The 20,247-nt window shown below is 42.3% G+C and overlaps 1 protein-coding gene across 1 annotated transcript in view; it reads right to left on the bottom strand.

Moving 5' to 3' along the window:
- The window catches only part of ISM1 (isthmin 1), a 74,886-nt gene extending 55,218 nt beyond the window's left edge, over positions 1 to 19,668 (bottom strand). Inside the window, exon 1 of the mRNA XM_023251469.2 lies at positions 19,466 to 19,668. Within this exon, the coding sequence (XP_023107237.1) occupies positions 19,466 to 19,603 (138 nt within the window). The 5' untranslated portion in view covers positions 19,604 to 19,668. The remainder of the gene's footprint in view (positions 1 to 19,465) is intronic.
- Between the last annotated feature and the right edge of the window lie 579 nt (positions 19,669 to 20,247).

Genomic DNA, 20,247 nt, shown 5'->3' with positions numbered 1-20,247 from the left:
GAGAGAGAGAGAGAGAGAGAGAGAGAGAGAGAGAGAGAGAATGAATGAATGAATCTTAAGCAGGCTCCACCCTCAGGGCTTGATCCCATGACCCTGGGGGATCATAACCTGAGCTGAAATCAAGAGTTGGACACTCAACTGACTGAGCCACCCAGGTGCCCCTAGATTCTGTTTCTTCTTCTTCACCCGCCTTTGCTACTTTACCCAGTAGAGGCTGGTATCTATTCCCATTCTTCTTAAACTGCTCTCATCAAGGCTTTCAACAATGGCCATGATGCCCAGTTGAATGGGCACTTCTCTGTCTTCATCTTTGCTCTCACAGCAGCATTCAAAATAACTCTTTCCTTAAGGCATTCTCCTCCCTTGTTGTCCATGACACAACTCTTGGTTCTCCTCCTATCACTTGGTAGGACATCTCAGTCTCGGTTCCCAGTCTATTTGACCACTTCTCTGCTCATCATCTTCACTTGGATGTCCCACAGGCATCTCAAATTCTATACATTCAATATAGATCCACTGATATGTATGCCCCCCCCCCATAAAACTGGAAGTTATCTTTGACTCCTCAGCTTTTCAACTCTGAAATATGACCCATTAGCACATCCTGTTAGCTCTGTGTCAGAACGGTGTCTTGCATCCATCCACTTCTTCACATGTTAGTCCACGTCCCTTCATCTCTTGCCTGGATTATTTTATTACAAAACCTCCTAACACGTCCGCACCCCTCCAACCCATTCTCCACAAACCAGACAGAGCCATCATCCAAAATCTCTTTAATGACTCCTTCCTTGCTGATCTCAGAAGCACAGCTATATCTTTTATCATGACCTACAAGGCTCCACCCTCTTCTACAAATTCTAAAATCACTTTTTCCCTTATACTTACTCCCTTTCTCCAGTCTTTTTTCTGTCCCTTAGTCAAGTCAAAGTTTCCCACCTCAAGGTTTTGGTGTGTGGGATTACATTGCCTGAACTGCTCTCCTCCTAGTTCTTTGCAAAGATAGCCCTGTCTTATTCTTCAGCTCCAGGCTTCAGTGTCACTCTTCCACCAAGTCCTTCCTTGGCCACACTCTTTTAGTAGGTACCCGCAGGTATTCCCTATCTTTGCTCCCTGTTCATGTCCTGCTGGCACTTATTACCATCTACTTTACCATCTATTACTATTACTGCTAAGCACCTATTACCACCTACTTTACATCTATTACTTTACTTATGAATTAATTCTTCTCAATCTCCCCTTCCAGAGCATAAGCTTGTACTCTGTTGAATCTCCAGTGTCTAGCACAATGCCTGCATATAGGAGACACTCAATATGTAAGTGCTAAATGAATGAATGGAATAATGGGATACTTACTGTATAGTCAGGCTATGCTCTATATTTCTATGTACATTATGTCCTTTACCTGACTGCAACCCGGTATCTGAAATAAAGCTACAATTCATGTTCATTGAATTTCCTTTCAGCTCTCATAACAACCTAACAGTAACTATAATATCAGAGCCTGGGCATTTTAGATGTACATATGCTCCAGTTCTCTTAAAGATGTCCAGAAATGGGAGGTTGTGTGGCTTCCTGAAAGAGGACTGGCCTACGAGTTGGTCAACCTGGAATGAGTAGTATAGTCTTGAGGAAGTTCTTTCATTTCTCTGGGTTTTGGATTCCTCATGCAAGAAATGAGAGGTTGGGACTTAGTTTTCCAGGGGTCTTGCCAACAACAAAATTCTAGTGTTTGGTGAGTGCCTGCAACCTGCCTTTTAAGTAGAGCACCTCATCATGGTTGTGGGGGGTAGCACAGAGCTTAGATGAAGCCCTGGTTCAACTGAGTGAGCAGGGCAGTGACCATGCCTGCAACCACATGCTGTGACCCTGGCATACACCTGTCATATGCCCCCGTATCTTGATGGCACAAGAAGCCTTCACTTAGATTGTTAGGACCAAGAACCTTCCGGGGCACAGCCATAGCAATTCTCCTGACAGCATCCACCTGTCCTTGAGTCTCAAGGGGGAGCCCACAGATGGCTCCCTGATGTTGCTTCAGGCTGAACATCTGGGATTTTGCGGGTGCTGAGTTTTTCTTTTAAAAAGAGTCTGTGTGGTCTACAGACAGCCCCTGCCACTTTGGCAAGCTCCATCTCACTGGCAAGTTTCCACAGCACTTCCATTTACACCGCATCCTAAATGGTGTGAAGAACTCCGACCCAAAGAATAGTAGAAACATACAGGGGCCTTCTAAGTAAAGTAAATTGAGTTAATGATTTGAGCAATCTTGGAGCAACAAACATTCAGGGGCCCAGAGAAAAGATGCAGCCTCCTTAGAGGGTTGCTCTTTAAGGCTGTGATTGTGTCTCTTAGTTTTCCCCTGTGCTCACATCCCTGTCCTTCACTCACATTAGGAAGGTGGAAATGGTGCTCTTCTTGGGTCCATGGCACAGAATTCTTCCCTTATTTTGGACCCTGCCATTCTGTAACTGAGTTCTCTGGTTCTGGTCAGGCCCACTTGCCTTCTCTTCTTGCTCCCCTTTCCCCATTTATGAACAAATTTAGGGCCAAGAACACTGACATTAATTTTTGGGTTATCTCATAGCTTAGCATCAGGCCAGGCCTTGGAGAAGAAGCAGTGAAGGAACCACCGTCAGGCATGGGGACCACACTGGACTGCACCTCAGGGCAAGGAGGCCAGCAGTGAGAACTTGGAACAGAAAAGCTGTCTGCCGCAGGTGCCTTCCGAAGAGCCAGACTCATTATTTCCACCTGCTGCTCAGCAGTTAGAGTTACTCTCCTTGGGATTCCATGGCCTCTTCAAATATTTCCAGTTTCTTCCATTGGATACTTATTCCCATTTTAAGTGAGATTTATCTCATTTCATAGGTGTCTTATGAATTGCTTTGCTTCCATCAAACCCTCAACAGGAAAACCGTAGCTGTTTCACACGATAGGTGTGCCTTCCTGAAGGTGCCAGTGAGGGGAACACAAAGGAAAGGATCTTCTCAGCAGTTAGCCTTTTTCCAGCAAAGTATGGTATGCTGAACCTGTTCAAGAGTAATGGATTAAACAGGAGGGGAAGCCTTGGGCCAGGATGACTTGGCAACTCTTGAAATGTTTTATCCCCTGTGGGCCAATGCACCACTGTAATACATGATTGCATATTGAAAGGATTGTTCTGGATTGTTTGGTTTTGAGCAGGCTGGTAAATTTTGACTGCAGAAGCCTCTTCCTCCACAAGCTGGGCCAGATCCCAAGTTACGCCAGGGACAGCCTATACGTTGTAAGGAATTTTACTTGCATGCTGCAGAACCTTATTCCCTCTTAGAAAGGGAACGAGGTTCTTACTTTTCTCACAGTCATAAAACAACTCCATTCTTTTGTCACTCAGTATCTATAAGTGCTAATAACTCCCTGAGACTTCCACACTTAAAGCTGTGTGAAGGAATGCTGTCCATGTTGGTATTAAGGGACTGCATAGAACTGATCCAGGCTTAGTTTGGGCTCAGTCCTTAAAAAAATGTGTACTCCACAAAGGGCAACTCCAAATAAGTTAATGAGTACTGGGATACAGACTTTGCCATTCTGCCTGACTTCAGTGAGGTGGCTTGAAGTAGATCACCCCTCATCAAGGACTTTCCCAAGAACTTGCAAAGCCTAGGGAAAGGGTGGGAGCATAAAAATATAACTCAATTGGTCCAAAAAAAGTCACCATGTTGAATAGAAGGCTGTCAGACCAACGGCTAGACTTTTAGGAGTGTTTGGGCACATGTAACCACAGTGATGGAATGCTCACCTCACAGCACTCTCAAAGGTATTTTTTTTTTTAAGTTTTAAATTATTGCTTCTCTTTATTGTACACGGTGTCCTATAAAGAAGATATATGTCTACAATTGAGCTTTGAAAGAGGACCATGGGGCCAGTTCCATTTAAAGGGAATGAAGTCAAGCAGTAAATTTGCTGGTCATTCTTTTCATATGGACTGTATCTTAGTCAGCAGTTGGTCTTTGATGTCATAACAATAGCACTGGGCCATGGAGGCAGAGGAGGATCCTCATAACACCGAAACTAGTCCACATTCATTACAATTTGAAGACCAGTCTGCAGGGTAGTACACATCAGGGAGCAAAGAGAGTGGGCTCCAGGGCTTGTGGGTTGCCTTTCCCAGTGAAAAATGGCCATCTCTTCTGTACCGTCCACCCTGCCCACTGCATTTTTTACAGTATTTTTAATTGAAGTCTGATACACATATGGAAAATGCACATATATAACTATACAGCCCAGTGAGATTTCATAAACTGAATGCATCTGTGTAGTCCACACTCACATCAAGAAACAGAACATTACTACCAGTGCCCCAGACAGCCCCTTTATGCTCCCTTCTAGTCACTTCCTTGACAAGGGCGACCAGTGTTCTCTCTTCTAGTTCTTCCTGGTTATTTTATATAAACAGAATCATCCATGTACTCCTTTGTGCCTGGCTTCTTTCAGTCAACATTACATTTGTGAAGTTGTACATGTTGTGACTAGTTGTTCGCTATCTGTGTGTGTACTTACTGATTATCTGTTCTACTGTTGACGGGCATTTCGCTGTTTCCAGTTTGGGGCTATTTAAATGGTGTTGCTCTGAGCATTCTTTTTCAGGGCTTGGAGTGCACATTTCTGTTGGGTATATTTCCAGGATGGGATTGCTGGGTCAGAGGGTACATTTATATTATTTTAATAGCTTGGAAACCAATTTTCCAAAGTGTTCATACCAGTTCACATTCCCTACAGGTGCTCCACCTTCTTGCCAACACTTGGATCTCTTCAGATTTGGGGTTTTTTTTTCTCATTTTTTCTTTCGCGCAGCATATTATAGTGATTTCATATTTTCAGTGGTCATATATTTTTTAAAATTATTTTTTCCTTTCTATCTAGCTATCTACCTAGTCAGTGCTCAATTCTGTGACAATTGACAAATTAATAAGCTATTAAGATAGCTGAAATGAGACTGGTCCCAACTCAACATCTGGGGTGCAAAGGGAGAAGAAATAGGGCACTGCAGGACATACCTGAAGTATAAGACACAGCCTACCAAAACAAAAACAAAACAGAAGATAAAATACACTGGGGATTTAGGGGAGTCAGGAACTTGGCAAGAATAACTGAAAAATATCTGGAACCAGAGTGGCTGACTAGATATTAGCAATGTAGTGCCATAAATAAAAACGGAAATATGATACTACTCTCACCTATGGGAAACATTTTAAAAAGCTGACTACTTGTTCCTCAGAAGACCTTGAGAAAATGGACTTTGTGACACATTGAAGAAAGGGAAAATTGGATTAGCCACAAGGAAGTTATCCTTCTGGCCAGCAACAGTCATTAAGAAAGCAGAATATACAGCTCAGAGAGTTCCTCAGGCTTCTGCCCCCAAGGCTTGTCCTGTTTCTCTTCTGTTATGTCTGAGAAAGGAAGGTAGGAAAGGGTGTCCCCCTTCATCAGGGAAGTGGTTGCAGGCTTAAATTGTTAAGGTTTGTGAGTGATGAATAACATATTTGCGGGCACAGTTCCATCCCTGCCATGGAGCACATGAATTTTAAGCAGTGAGACCGCACAAGGGAGGGCATTCAGAACGAAGACACACAGAGATCGACGTGCATTTCTTGACTAACAAACAACCTTTGGTGGGTGGAATCCTGTGCTGGCAGAGAAATCCACAGCCTTTTCTACCTCTAGTTTCTCAGAGGCAGGGTCCTTCCGGCCTCACGCTTCCCCTCAGCCTGATGCTGGCTCAGAGTCAGGCTGGGCTGCTCCACACCACAGCCCTAGGTGATGGCTGGGTCCCACCAGAAGTGTTCATCACATCCATCCAGCATCTGCTTCCGCATGGTGTGTAGCATGGGGAGGGGGCTGCTGTTTAACCAGGAGGACAGCTGCTTTCCCAGTCTCTTCTCTCAAGCTGCCCCTGCTCTTTCTTTTCCTTTTCCCACATGGGAGCAGAAGCCAAGAATAGCCTTTTTAGAAGCATCACTGATTGGCGTGAGGCAGAATGTGTCAGCCACATGGAGCCAAGCCTGGACTACAGCAGTTCTGTGGTATCTTTCCCTCCACATGAGGTGCTCTGAACAATCAGATGTTAAACCTTGGTTTCCTCATATTGCTTTGCCTCAGTTTCTTCAGCTGCAAAATGGAGATAATCCCCATTGGGCTATTTTGAGTTAAAGGTGTAAATACATCTAACGTCTTTACAGCAGTGTCCGGCATAGAGTAAATGCTCAGTGTTAGCTTTTGCATCATCGTTATCAGTTTTGAAGATGAAGTTCACAAATTAGAATTATCCCATTAGGATGTCTATTCTTAGGTGAAGAAAATGAAATGCAGAGAGTTGAAGTGACTTGCCCAAGGTCACACAGCTCTATCATACCCATGAGTTAAACCATTCCTATACATCAAGGGTGGTTGGTCCTTGCAACATTATAAGTTCCCAGTGATTTATCTATTACTGTTATCCCATTTTACTGAACAGGACACAGAAGCAGAGAGAAACATGAGACTTTTGCCTAAGGGTACACATGTTAGTGAGAAGCACAAGTGAACTTGAAACAAATCCAAAGCCCATGCCTTTTGCCACTCTGTCGGGCCTGGTGACTGGTTTGTGCTGAAGGGATAGTGTGGCCCAAGCAAAGCCTTAAGAGTGCCCATTGCCTCTGCCTTTCTGTGCATTTGATCATTATGAGAGGAACATGTGGCAGGTAGCTCACTGGTTGCAGAAGTATGGGAGACACATGGAAGAAACCCAGACCCAGCCCACAGGTTGCAACTTAGCCTGCCTAGATCTACTGAAGCCCAGATGATCTGCAGACCCATCAGCATGAGAATACATGCTTATTGTTACAGCCACTGAGTTTGAGGGTACTTGGTCGTGCAGCATAATTGGGCAATAGATGAATAATACCTGACCTGTATTGAGTGTTTTCTGGGACTTGCGACTTGTAAGATACGCATCTTGAATGGTGCTTCTTAAACTGTGACATGCATATATATGATGAGTCTGGGGCCCTTATAAAATGTAGATCCTGACTCAGTTGTTCTGGATGAGGCCTGAGATTCTAAGATCCCAGGAGATGCCGTTGCTGTTCCACAGAATGCACTCTGGGTGCAAAGGCAGAGAAGTCACCCCAAGCTTCTCATCTGTGTCTCCGAGCCACAGCTGCACCTGGTGAACATCGAGGCAGCAGATGGGTAAGGGAAGGACAGTCCCTGCCCTCCAATGAGAATTCTGGGTGGGTTTATAATACTGTGCACTCATAATGTCTGGCGTAGCCAGGAGATCAGCTCATATTAACATTTCCTCAACCCATTTCATGGGCTAAGGATTAGAATCACCTAATGAGATCTCCCCTTTTTTACTTTTTGCCCTTTCTACTTCCTGGAATTTGAAGGTTCATGGCAATAAAACTGGTGTCCAATTCGGGGCGCCTGGGTGGCTCAGTCGGTTAAGCATCCGACTTCAGCTCAGGTCATGATCTCGCGGTCTGTGGGTTCGAGCCCCGCGTCAGGCTCTGTGCTGATGGCTCAGAGCCTGGAGCCTGTTTCAGATTCTGTGTCTCCATCTTTCTCTGACCCTCCCCTGTCCATGGTCTCTCTCTGTCTCAAAAATAAATAAATGTAAAAAAAAAAAAAAGAAACTGGCGTCCAATCCATTTGGGGGTCATAACCAATACCAGATTTCTAAGTCACAATGTAACTGAGTCCCCAGGCAAGAGATACCAAGTCTATTTCTGGTTTTCTTAAACTCTAGTCAGGGAAGGCCTGGGACAAGAAGATGAGGGGAGTGATGGACAGAAGCTTATGGAGGAAACTGAGTCTTCTGCTGGGACATCTTTCCAACCTGTTTTTCTGTCCAGCACCTAACTTTCCCTCTACCACTGTCACCTGGAGAATTGAGCCCCATGAAATTTCCATACTTTGGGCATCCTGGAAAAATAGGAGAATTCTCTGCAAGAAGACAATCTCTTCTCTTCTTCCTTCCATTTTTCATAATACAATTGAGTCTTGAACAACAGGGGTCTGAATTGCATGAGTCCACTTATGTGGATTCTTATTGGTTTTGTTGATAAATACAGTATAGTTCTGTAAATGTATTTTCTCTTCCTTATGATTTGCTTAATAACATTTTCTTTTCTCTAGCTTGATTATAAGAATACAGTATATAATATGTATAACATACAAAATATGTGTTAAGCAACTGTTTATGTTATCAGTAAGGCTTCTGGTCAACAGTAGCCTATTGGATGTTAAGTTTATGGGGAGTCAAAGTTATACGTGGATTTTTGACTGCATTGTTCGAGAATCAGTTGTATATTGCAGAACACAGTCTACAAATGGTTTAACTGTAAGAGGATCTCTTCCTGAGACTCAACGTCCAAATTCTCTGAAGTTTTCCGGTGGCATCCGTGGATCGTACAGATCCCAAACATGTTATGTGAGTGCCTTAAAAAGATTGCCACAATTTCCTAATTAAGCTAAACATACACCTATCGTATGACCCAACCATTCTGCTAAGTATTCACACAGGAGAAATGAAAGCATATGTCCATGCAAAGACTTATACCTGAATATTCATAGCATCTTTATTTTAATAGGCCCAAATTGGAAACAGCCTAAATGTGCTTCAATGGATGAGTGGATAAGCATGTTGTATGCATACAGTGCAATACTAATTGGCAATAAAAAGGATCAAACACTTTATACATAAAACATGGATGATTCTCAAAGTCATTATGGTGAGCAAAGAAGCTTGTTGTACTGTAAATTCTGTATGATGTTAGTTACATAAAAATCTAGGAAATGCAAAAGCTATAGTGACAGAAGGCAGCTCAGTGGCCCGGAGATTGCTGGAGAATGAAGGAAGAATCACAAAGGAGCACAAAGAAACTTTCGGAGATGATAGATTTATTCATTATCTTGATAGCAGTGCTGGTTTGACAGGTGTCAAAGCCCACTGGATTGTTCACTTTAAATATGCATGGTTCCCTTTATGTCAATTACATCTCAATAAAGCTCTGTTTTTAAAAATAATAACACAACTGCCACTTTTCCCTCTTCTTCCCACTGCTATCTCCAAGAGGCAGTTGGGAGCCAAGGCATGTTCTTCATTTGTTTCATTGGCATGGGCATGGATATTCTATCTAGATGCCTTTGGGAGTAAGTTAACACCTGGGGGGCTTATGGCATCATTTCCAGCTTCCCTGGATCCTTCATATAGATTCTAACCACATCTCGTTATTTTTGAAAATAGAGATGTGGTGTCTGGCAGGAAGTGGCCTATTGCATTCACAGACTACCTTCCTTTTTCCAGGTCACTTATGTGAACATCTGGGGATTGGAGCGCCCCAAACTGTGAGTCTGGCAGCCCAGGGTCCCAAACTTGAAGACAGGCCCTGCAGCACTGTCTCTGCCAGGTGGTAAAGGGGTACTGCTCTGTTACAGAGGTATATCAGTCCCAGACAGTGCTCTATGCAAGATGACTTGGTTTACTAAAGTGTGCATGGGTCAGACCAAGAGGAAGAAGGAGTAATTAATCCACTGTTTTTATATCTACTCAGTTTACAGAAACAACTTTTCAGTGACACATGCCGGTCAGTGCTTGGGGAGTTGATGAAGCTACACTTATCAAGGCATCTGGGCCTCTGCCTTTTTAAGGCATTAGATGACAATCCCATATATCTTTGAGGACTTTCTATTGTTGCTCACTCTCCTACCTAAAATAGCACACAAGCACAGAATCAGGCTCTCAGGAGAGAAAAGACCAGTTATCTCTTTATACACCAGCAATTTGAGGGTTTGCCCAGGACTGATCTTTCCCATTCCTACAATTTTGGAATTCCCTCTGTTCCCAGCTGCTCTGGGAGGGCATAGCATGGCCTGATTCTGTTGCTGCCCATAGCATGTACCTTTCTGAGACTAACAGGCCTCAACCTTGTTAATGATGGCAAGAAGCAGCAGGTGCCTCATGGAAACTCTGCCCCATAGCTTTCCTATACCATCACTATCTAGAAAAGTGGTCACTATCCCCATGCCTAATGTGTGAGTAGTGCTTCATTTAGTTTGGGTTCTCCCACAAGGAAACTCTGAGACAAAGAGCAAGTAGTATATTTGGGAGATGATCCCAGAAAGCTTTGGTAGGGGAAAAGGAAAGAAGGCAGAGAAGGGAGAAGCCATAAAGTTATGTTATCAAGACAATGACCACAGTGGGCAGTGAGTGTTTAGTCCCAAGAGGAACACTGGCCACTAGCATATTGACTTTATTAGCATTGTATTTCATCTAAAATATGGACTCATCAGCCACAGAAAGAAGGAAATTAAATTTTATCTTTTATGTCATGGCTTCTTACGAAGTTCTTACTGAAGTGGAGCACAGAAAAGATTTAAATAAAATGCAAAATGAGATCTGTTTCTTAATAGCATACTCCTCCATTACTTCATAAACTCACTGCATATAATCTGGGCATTAAAATGACACCCCTAACTCATCCTCTGAAGAATCTTCTGTCCTTTAGGAAATGAATACAGAGGGATACCCTAGCTGTCACTGAAGACAGAAGCTTCATCACCATCTTTTTTTTTTTTTTTATAGATTAAAAAATCCTGAGCCAAGGTTTGCAGAAGATGTTCTCAGAAGATGAAAGAGAAATGAGAGGACCACAGAAACCATTAAAATGCTATAAAATAAGACCAATGCAAACAAGTTGAAAAAAAGATTGAGATAATCAAATCTGGAGAAGACAGAGAAACTATTAAATAATAGACTTCAAATCCTACATGAGATGGTTTTTGAAAAGTTAATGAATAGTGGGGAAAAAAGGCAAACATGAAATAAAGATGTAGCATAAAAGATTCAAAGGACACATCAGAGGGAAAATATTGTGACACTGAGGGTTTTTAAAAGACACAGAATATGGTGGGATTCTTTCCTTTGGAAGCTTTAAAACCAAAATAGATTCTTCTTTACTGAATGGATAGTTCTCATGACTTCAAAGATCAATGATCAAGACTCAAAGATCAATGCCTTTTAGAATATGGCTGGCAAAGAAAGAACAAAGGGGCTACACAAACAATAAAACTTCCTTTTGGTTTGTATACAGGAAAATTAAATTAAGAAATAAAATTATAGTGTTTCAGTTCAAGGTGGCAGATCAGGCATTTTCATTTACTTCTTTTCCCTCTCCAAATTCTACTGAAAAGGCAGCTGAAATACAAATAAGTAAATAAATCCAGAACAGACGTGTAAAGCAGAGAAGTTTCGCCTACAGAAGAAGGAATGATTTCTAGTTGACATGAAATAAATTGTATCCAACTGAAAGTGAAACACTAAAGGAGTTGAGAAAAAGTGAGTTTCTTTAGAGGAATTCTTATGATAATATCAAGAATAGAAGCTGTGTCTGTTGTACTACTAGGTATTTACTCACATGACATGAAAATATATGTTCACAGAAAGGCCTGTACAAGAATGTTACCATGGTCTTTAAAAAAAATATATCCAACGCATGGGAAATGATCAAAATGTTTACCAATGGGGGGGATAGAGAAATAAATTATGATATAGTTATACAATGGAATACAACTCACCATATAAAAGAGAAATCTACTGATACACACACCAATACAAAAAAAATCCCAAAAATATGTTGAGCAAAAGAAGCCAGACACACACACACAAAATTGCACACCTGTGATGCCATTTACATGAAGATCTGGAACAGGCAAACTAATTGTGATGAGAGGAGTCAGACACTGGTTGCCTCTGGGAGGAATGAACTGCCAATAAAGATTCACAAGAAGGCTTTCTGGGATGATGTAGACATTCTATATCCTAATTTTGATGGTGGCTACATGGGCATATACAATCGTCAAAAATGGAACTGAACTTTTAAGATTATTTTATTGTATGTAAATTATTCATTACTTTTAAAAACTTAAAAAATTCTAAGAGAGAGAAAAAAGAGAGTAAAAAGGAAGAGGAAAAGGAGAGGAGGGGAGAAGAAGGAGGGAAGAGAAGAGAAGAGGCAAGGGTATAGAAGTTAGAAAAAGGTGAGGACAGAAAACTGATTAAAGAGTGGATAAGCAAGGAGATTACTCAAGAAATGTTCTCACGATGAAGACAAACTTGGGGCTTCAGATTTAAAGGGTCCACTGAGTGCCAACCAGAACAAACTACTAAAGTCTTAAATCTAAACACAACATGATGACATTTCTGAACATTATGAATAAAGTGAAACATCCTAAAAGCTTCTAGTTTAAAAAAATAGCCAGCTACAAAGACATAGCATCCGATTTTGAATGAAACATGAGCTGATGTAATAAAATTGGATTTTATCTTCAAAATTCTGAGGGGAAACAATATGGAACATGGCCAACTGCCAAATTAGCATGTAAGTGTGAGAACCAAATAAAGATATGTTAAAAAATTTAGGATCTCAGAGAGTTTAGCCTTTGATAAAACCTTCCTAAAATAACTTTTTGAGAATGTGTTCCAACAAAATAAAAGATGAAAATATGAGATTCAAGTAGCAGCAACAGCCAGTAAAGAAATAAGTAAATTTTATAGTTATGTCTAGATAATTATTAGAAACATAAATGAAACTGCTAAGAAATTATTCCTAAGAGTTATAATGAAAAAGAAAGAAAGAAAGAAAGAAAGAAAGGAAGGAAGGAAGAAAGAAAGAAAGAAAGAAAGAAAGAACAAAAAAGAAATAGAAAGAAGAATAATTTAGCCTAAATATTCAGATAATATGATTAAAAGCTGAGAGATACACAGGACACAGAGAGAAACAGAATATCAGAATCTTGTTTTTGGAGGCTTTAGGTTATAAATACGGATTGATTCTCAGCACTGATAAAAAGTGTAAGTTCAAATCTGTTAAAATGTTGAGAATAACAGCAATAGAACACTTTCAATACTTGAGGAAAAATGAACAAAGTAAATAGTATTTAAGTACTTATTGAATGTTTAAATGCTAAGCTCTGATAAATTACTTAGTATGCATTCAGTGTTTTAATTTTTACAACAGCACCAGGAAATAGCTATTATATACATAATTTACAGATGAGGAAATTAATATAAAGGCTAAGTCTCTTGCCAAAGGTTACACAGATAAATTGGAGAGTAAGAGGCAAAATGGAAAAAATTGTGGAAATTTGAAAATACTACACAAAATGGGAAAAATATCTTCAAATCTATCAGTAATCACAACAAATATAAATGAGTTAAATTCATTGATGTGTTGCATGGAAACAGAAAATTGAGCTATCAGTTATTAATAAGAGAGCTATTTAAATTAAAAAAAAAGTTAGACAATGTTTTAAAGTAAAGGTTGGAAAAGGACATTCGACAAATCTCAAAAGAAAAAGAAATAAAACAAGAGTTGCAACATTAATATCAGACAAAAAAGTATTCAAGACAAAAGTCAATAAAATGATAAATAAGGAATTTCATCTTGATAAAATATAACCACCAAAAAAGGTTATTTTATGTCCTAACACCATGGATTCGAGACAAGTAAAGCAAAAATTAATGGGATAATGAGAGACAGAAAAATCAACAAAGTAGGATAAAAGTGAAATTAATTTTCTTGAGAAATCAGTAAAATAGTGGACAGTAAATAAATCAAGTTGGAGGGTTTTCAAAATATAATCAACAATCTTGATCTGATAGGTTTTATAAAGAGATCCAAGAGTGTGCATCATAAAACATAAAGAATATACAGTTATGAAATATTTGCAAAATATACTTGTACTATGTATAAACTTTATAGTGATAAAGTGTAATTTATCAGTTTGTAAAAATATATAATTTTCTGGGAAAACATAATTTATCAAAATTGACTCAAGAAAATTTATATTATCTGAATAGACTACTAACCATGGATTAACATGGAATGATAATCAGTAATCTCAAGTAAAGAGGTACCAAGCCTAAAAGCACTTATGAATGAATTCTAACAACCCCATAAGAAAGAGATGATTATTATTTAAAGTGCTAAAGTGAAAAAAAAATGAAGATTTTAACCTCATCCCATGGAACTCTAATGATACACTATTGAAATGGATACTGCTAGCTTTCATGCCCACACCAAGAAAACTGTGAGCATATATTTCTATAACTTTCCTATATTCTAGAACTAACAAATTGGAGAACATAACAACAAAAAATAAAACCCTATCCACAATAGGAAACAAACCTAGGTATGATAGGACAAGTGGCTATTCACTTGGACAAAAACCAAAGTTGTATCTTCATCTTAAACCTTAAACCCACAAATAACTTCAAGCAGACTGTTGTTCTAAACAACAGCAGCCAACAACAATAAGGAACTATAAAACTGTTAGAACAAAATATATTTAAAGATTCTGACAATCTTTATTTGAGGAACTTTTTTGTAAGTAAAGCAAGACAACCGAAAATCATAAAAGGATTCAGAGTTGATTACATTCAAAACAGAAAGATTTTGGGGCACCTGGGTGGCTCAGTGAGTTAAGCATCAGACTTTTGCTCAGGTCATGATCTCATGGTTTGTGAGTTTGGGCCCTGCACTGGGCTCTGTGCTGACAGCTCATAGCCTGCTTCAGATTCTGTGTCTCCCTCTCTCTCTCCCTCTCCCCCTCCCCGATTCATGCTCTGTTTCTCTCTCTCTCTCAAAAATAAATAAGACATTACAAAAAATAAATAAAGTAGAAAGTTTTTCATGACCAAAGGCAGCATAAACAATATTAAAAGGTGAGTGCAAGATTGGTCTAAACATTTACAAAGCATATGAGACAAAAAATGGATATGGTAGATATTTGCAAACATAGCCACAGTAATTTCTCCCATTGCTATACACACGCTCCTTTGCAATATTACTTTTCTGGTCCTCCAATCAAGAGGAGTCTATTCCCTGTGCCCTAGACTCTGAGCTGGCCCAGTGATTTATTTGGCTCATAGAATGTAGCTGAAGTTGTACAAGTTCTTCAAGAGGCTTTGCAACTTCTGCTTTTACTCTCTTGCTGCTCTAAGTCCACCACGTCAGGCCCTGTGGGCTAGGTTCCTTGAAGATGAAAGACTGTGGAGACAGAGCCTAGGTGACAGCCAGCATCAACCATCAGACATATGAGTGAGGTCATCCTGGACTATCAAGCTCATGTCAAGCCAACACTAGGCTAGAGCCACATGAGTAATTCCAGGTGAGATCAGCAGAAGAACCACCCAGCTGAGCCTGGAGCAAGTTTTCTTGATGAGCTAACGAAATAATGGTTGTTTCTAGCACCAAATATTGGGGTAGTTTGTTATGTAGTAACAGCTAAGTGGGACAGTCATCCATAATTTATAAAGAATTCCAGGGAGAAGAGCCACCAGCCTGTCTGGATAATGGGAAGGCAAGCCATGAAACAAGAAATACAATGGCTGTTGACTTGAATCAGAGCTGGGAGTCTTTCTGCTGAATAGGAACAAGAACTTGGGCTCCAGTATCAGCCCGCCTGGTTCTGAAGCTCGGCCCTGTCCCCATCACAGCTGTGTGGCCTTGGGCAAGTTACTCAAATCTCTCCAGGCCTCAGTTTCCTCATCTATAAAATGAGTATACAAAGACTCAAATTCTCTGCCAATCCCACAGAATCATTGTAGGAAACGTACTTGTATTAAATACAAATAAATGTTGCTTTTGCTTCTACTGCTATAAATGGCTCTGATGACCTCTTCAGTACCAGAAGCTAAGTTGTTTTACTGAAGGCAAGTAGAGTGATAAAGGGAGAAAGAGCTCATAAAGACAGTAGTTAGGAGATAGAGAACAAAGACACAAAGTTACATTTCAGAGTTTGGGTTGCTTTAATGGCATTGTAAAAATAATCAATTTGATGGTTTATAATACTTGCTTATATCTCACTGTCTTAATAAATTCTAACTTTCCTATTAAAATCTGTAGAAATTTATGGTTTTAAATCTGAGATTCAGTAGAGAGGTAGTCATGTGAATTTCAAATAAAAGAAATATAATAATAGTTGTTATTATTGCCTGGGGATTCTATATTTTGGGATGTTCTATCTTCCAGACTGCTTTTATTATATATCATTGTTTTCTGACTATTATTAAAGACCTCAAAGAACTAGTCTGCGCCTCTGAACATGAGACACTTATTTCAATGAAGAGCTTAGATTTCATTCAAAAGTGAAAAAAGTTAATGTTTCTGTACATTTTTATGCAGCTGTTGCAGACAACCAGACAATTTCTTATCAGATATTTTTAAATATTCAAAATGGTGTGACGACTAACATCATTGGTTTCATGAGCCACTTGAAATATAGTGCTTCTAGGTGGGCAACCTTGGACAAGTTACCTAACCTCAGTTCTTTTAGTTGAATCAAGAATAATGATAGTGCAGGGGCGCCTGGGTGGCGCAGTCGGTTAAGCGTCCGACTATCAGCCAGGTCACGATCTCGCGGTCCGTGAGTTCGAGCCCCGCGTCAGGCTCTGGGCTGATGGCTCAGAGCCTGGAGCCTGTTTCTGATTCTGTGTCTCCCTCTCTCTCTGCCCCTCCCCCGTTCATGCTCTGTCTCTCTCTGTCCCAAAAATAAATAAACGTTGAAAAAAAAATTTAAGAATAATGATAGTGCCTGATTCACAAGACTTTTGTTGATATATGTAAACTGCTAAGGATAGTGCGTGACACATAAAAGACACTTGAGAAATCTTAGTCATGATTGTTGTTATTCTTACTACTATTTTATTGGGTGTCCTTAATAATGTCAAAACAACCAGATCTTAAATAAGGGAGTATCTCTTCTTAAATGACCCCAAAGATATTACAGTTTGGGTAAATAAACGAACCATGTTTATTTCTCACTCCAACCTCATATTTTAGAATATTTTAAGCAGAAATAACAAGAACAATCATGTAGTCTAGGGACTGATTAACTTCCTGGTTACAAAGAATGAATTTAGCAGCTTAAAATATCACAGAACCAACACATTTAAATGGATTTTGAGATGGGTTACACATGTCCAGTAAACAGAAAGAATATAGTGTCTGCAGTTTTGTTTTTACATACACCTGCTACTAGTGAATTCAGTGTCCTGGGCTGAAAACAATAACCTAAATGTTTTTTGCAGACCTCCTCACTTGGTGGGACATATTCTCTCTCTCTCCATTTGAATGGTAAGATCTTTGGAGAGCCAGAGAAATAACTTTAGCCAGGAAGAATATAAAACTTTTATAATAACAAATTACAAAAGAGAGTAAAATTATGAACCAAACTGTTAAACTCATCATTCTGCCTGGATAAGTGCATTGAGTGGACAGAATAATCAAACACTATTGCAAGATAAGCTGAAGCTGGTGGATTAGCAGCTGCTTGGGACCCAAGATACTCCTAGGAGCATTACTCCTTCTAAATCCCCCATTTCTTTTGCCCTCTTGGGGAACTTCTTCAGCCAAAGGCCCCTTTGAGAATTTAATCCACTTCCCCTTTGCAGCTGCCACTTCCACCAGCTGCTTCTCTCATTACCTTACTGTTCAGGCAGAAAAGGCCAACCCCAGGTTATTCTAATGATAGCAAACACCTCATAAAGAAATCTGCCAAATTTACTTTTCCATAGAACATCATTTTTATAGCTTTTCATGAGTCCATGAGGAAAGAAAGCATCATGTATAAAATATGACTTCCAGAAATCTTGAAGATATTAAGAATTATGCCGGCAGTCGTAGACTGGTGGGTGTCGCACCATCTACAGAATGGGAGTGTCTTCCGTTTCCCCAAAGGAATCCGGTAAGTCTGTCATTGTACCTGTTTGCCCACAGAAGATGGGCAGGCCCCACAAATTTAGAACATCTTCAGAGATGCCCCAAATTAAAATTTCTTTTTAATGGGTATTTATTTCGAGAGAGAGACAGAGAAAGAGAAAAAGAGAGAGAGAGAGAGAGAGAGAGAGAGAGAGAGAGAGAGAGAGAAAGAATGTATGGGAGGGGCAGAGAGAGAGGGATACACAGAATCTGAAGCAGGCTCCAGGCTCCAAGCTGTCAGCACAGAGCCCTATGCTGGGCTTGAACTCACAAACTGAGAGATCATGATCTCAGCTGAAGTTGGTCGACCAACCCAGAATGAGCTACCCAGGCGCCCCAGAAATGTCCCAAATTTAAAAGAACTGTAGGCTCTGGGTGTATTCTTTTCCATTCCTGGTTTTGTATTTGTGTGCAAGGATCACCTTGCTTTAGTCTATAACATCCTGGCAGAGAGAAAACTTGGTATAAGTAATCAAGAGTTTGGAATGCATGAAAATTGGCTAGTTTCCTAATCTCTCTGTGCCTTAGTTTTTGCATTTGTAAAGGGGGCATATTAACAGTATAGTACCTCATTAAATCAATGAAATTCTGTAAAGCACTTAATACAGTGGCACACAGGCACATAGCAAGCACTACAGAAATATTTAAGTGAATTCGCTAACAATTTTTTTTCACAAAAATTACATTAAAAAGTACATTAGCAGGGGCAATGGTTGTAAAGTCCTTTGGGAACAATGAATACTACTTATCTCCACACTGCAGAGCAAAGAGTTTAAAAGAGCTGGTTTGAGGAAGAGATTTTAGGAGGCAGAAAATTACCGAGGCTTCCTGGGAAAATCCTTGCTGACTTCTACCCATGCTCCAAGTTGACAGTTGTAACACTCAAGGAAAAACGCTTTCCAGGGCAGTGACAAGAAATCTATACCTGAGCAATCCTTTATTCGGAAAACATAATTAACCTTGTGTCTGGGGCCCCCTCACTTCTCCCCAAAGGCGACCCCCTCTCCAGCCTTGGAGCGCAACGGATGCTCAGAATCTCATTCCTAAAGCGACCCACAAGAGGGGCAGAACGCTGAAAGTCTTTACTATATTTTTAAGAGCCCCAGGTGACTCGGGCCCCAAGCACGACAGGTGGCTTGACTCCGCGCCCTCCGCAAGGCTGGGGAGGGACGTGGGAGGCACGTGGACCGCGCGGGAAAACAGGGTGTCTGGCCATTTTCCTCCGGGACATTATTTCCTGACCCTTGGCGATGCTTTCTGAAGGGGCAGACTCCCTGGGGTTCTTTCTCCCAAACCCAGTTTGGGAGTATTACCCTATAGTTAAGAGTCTCCTGCCCTTCCCCTCACCCCCCAGAGTAACATTACTCAGCCACTAAAGGGCAATCAAAGACTGTCAGCACCCCAAAAGAAACACATACCAAGCCGCCCATCCCAAGCCTCGCACCCCCAGGTACCTGACCTGTGAAAAACCTGGAGGACAGCATCTGCCAGACCTCAATACGGGGTTCAGTCTCCAGGCACGCAACCCCACTCCGTCTCTGCCTAAGACAGGTTGTCCCCGCAAGACCGTTGCTCTTTGGTGGGGCGGGGGACCCGCCCCCTCGCATCCAGCCTGCGCTTGCTCAGCACCCTGCCACCCGGTCCCCGCTGCCACGCGCGCCCCTCTCTGGCGGCGCACTCACCTGCAGCTGCGTCCGGCTGGCGTTGCCCGCGGCCGCGTCCGGCCCGTCAGCGGCTCCCGAACCGCGCAGCACTGTGATGTGCAGCGTGAGCAGCAGCAGCCCCAGCAGCAGCAACAGCTCGGCCGCCAGACGCACCATCCTCTTGAGGCGCGCGGCTTTAGGACCCGGCGCGGCGGGCGGCGGCGGCGGCGGCGGCGGCGCCGGGGGAGGCGGAGTTGGAGCCCGGGAGCCCGGCAGCGCGGCTCCCGCCTCGGCCCCCGCTGGGCCCCCGCTCCCCGGGCCCGCGGGGCTGGCGCTGGGCTCAGCGGGGCGCGCCGGGCCGGGGGAGCAGGAGCCGCCGCCGCCGCCGCCGCCGCCGCCGCCGCCGCACCACGGCGGAGCCACGGCGGGGCCGGGGGCGTCCAAGCCGGCTGCGGAGCAAACCCCGGCGCTCCCCGGCGGCGGCGGCGGGGACGGGGGGCTGCCCGGGACCCGGGCCGGGCCGGGGACCACCCTGCGGGCAGGGGGTAGCGGGGGCGGCGGCGGGGCAGGCGCAGCCGAGCCCCCGAGCGCACATGGGCGCCCCAGATGTGGCCGCGGCGCCGCAGCTGGAGCGGGAGCGGCCGCCAGAGGAGCGCGGGGAGCAGGAGGAGGAGGAGGAGAAGGAGGAGGAGGAGAATGAGGAGGAGGGCTTCAGTGGCGGCCCGGAGTTACCTCCACGCTTGGCTCCCCCGCCCTTGCCGCCCGGAGCCACTCACCCGACGAGCCACCTCCCCTCCTCCCCGCGCTCCTTCGGGCCGCGG

This window comes from Felis catus, chromosome A3 (genome assembly GCF_018350175.1).
Source record: "Felis catus isolate Fca126 chromosome A3, F.catus_Fca126_mat1.0, whole genome shotgun sequence".
Classification (NCBI taxonomy): domain Eukaryota; kingdom Metazoa; phylum Chordata; class Mammalia; order Carnivora; family Felidae; genus Felis; species Felis catus.
This window is presented reverse-complemented; position numbering and strand designations above follow the sequence as displayed.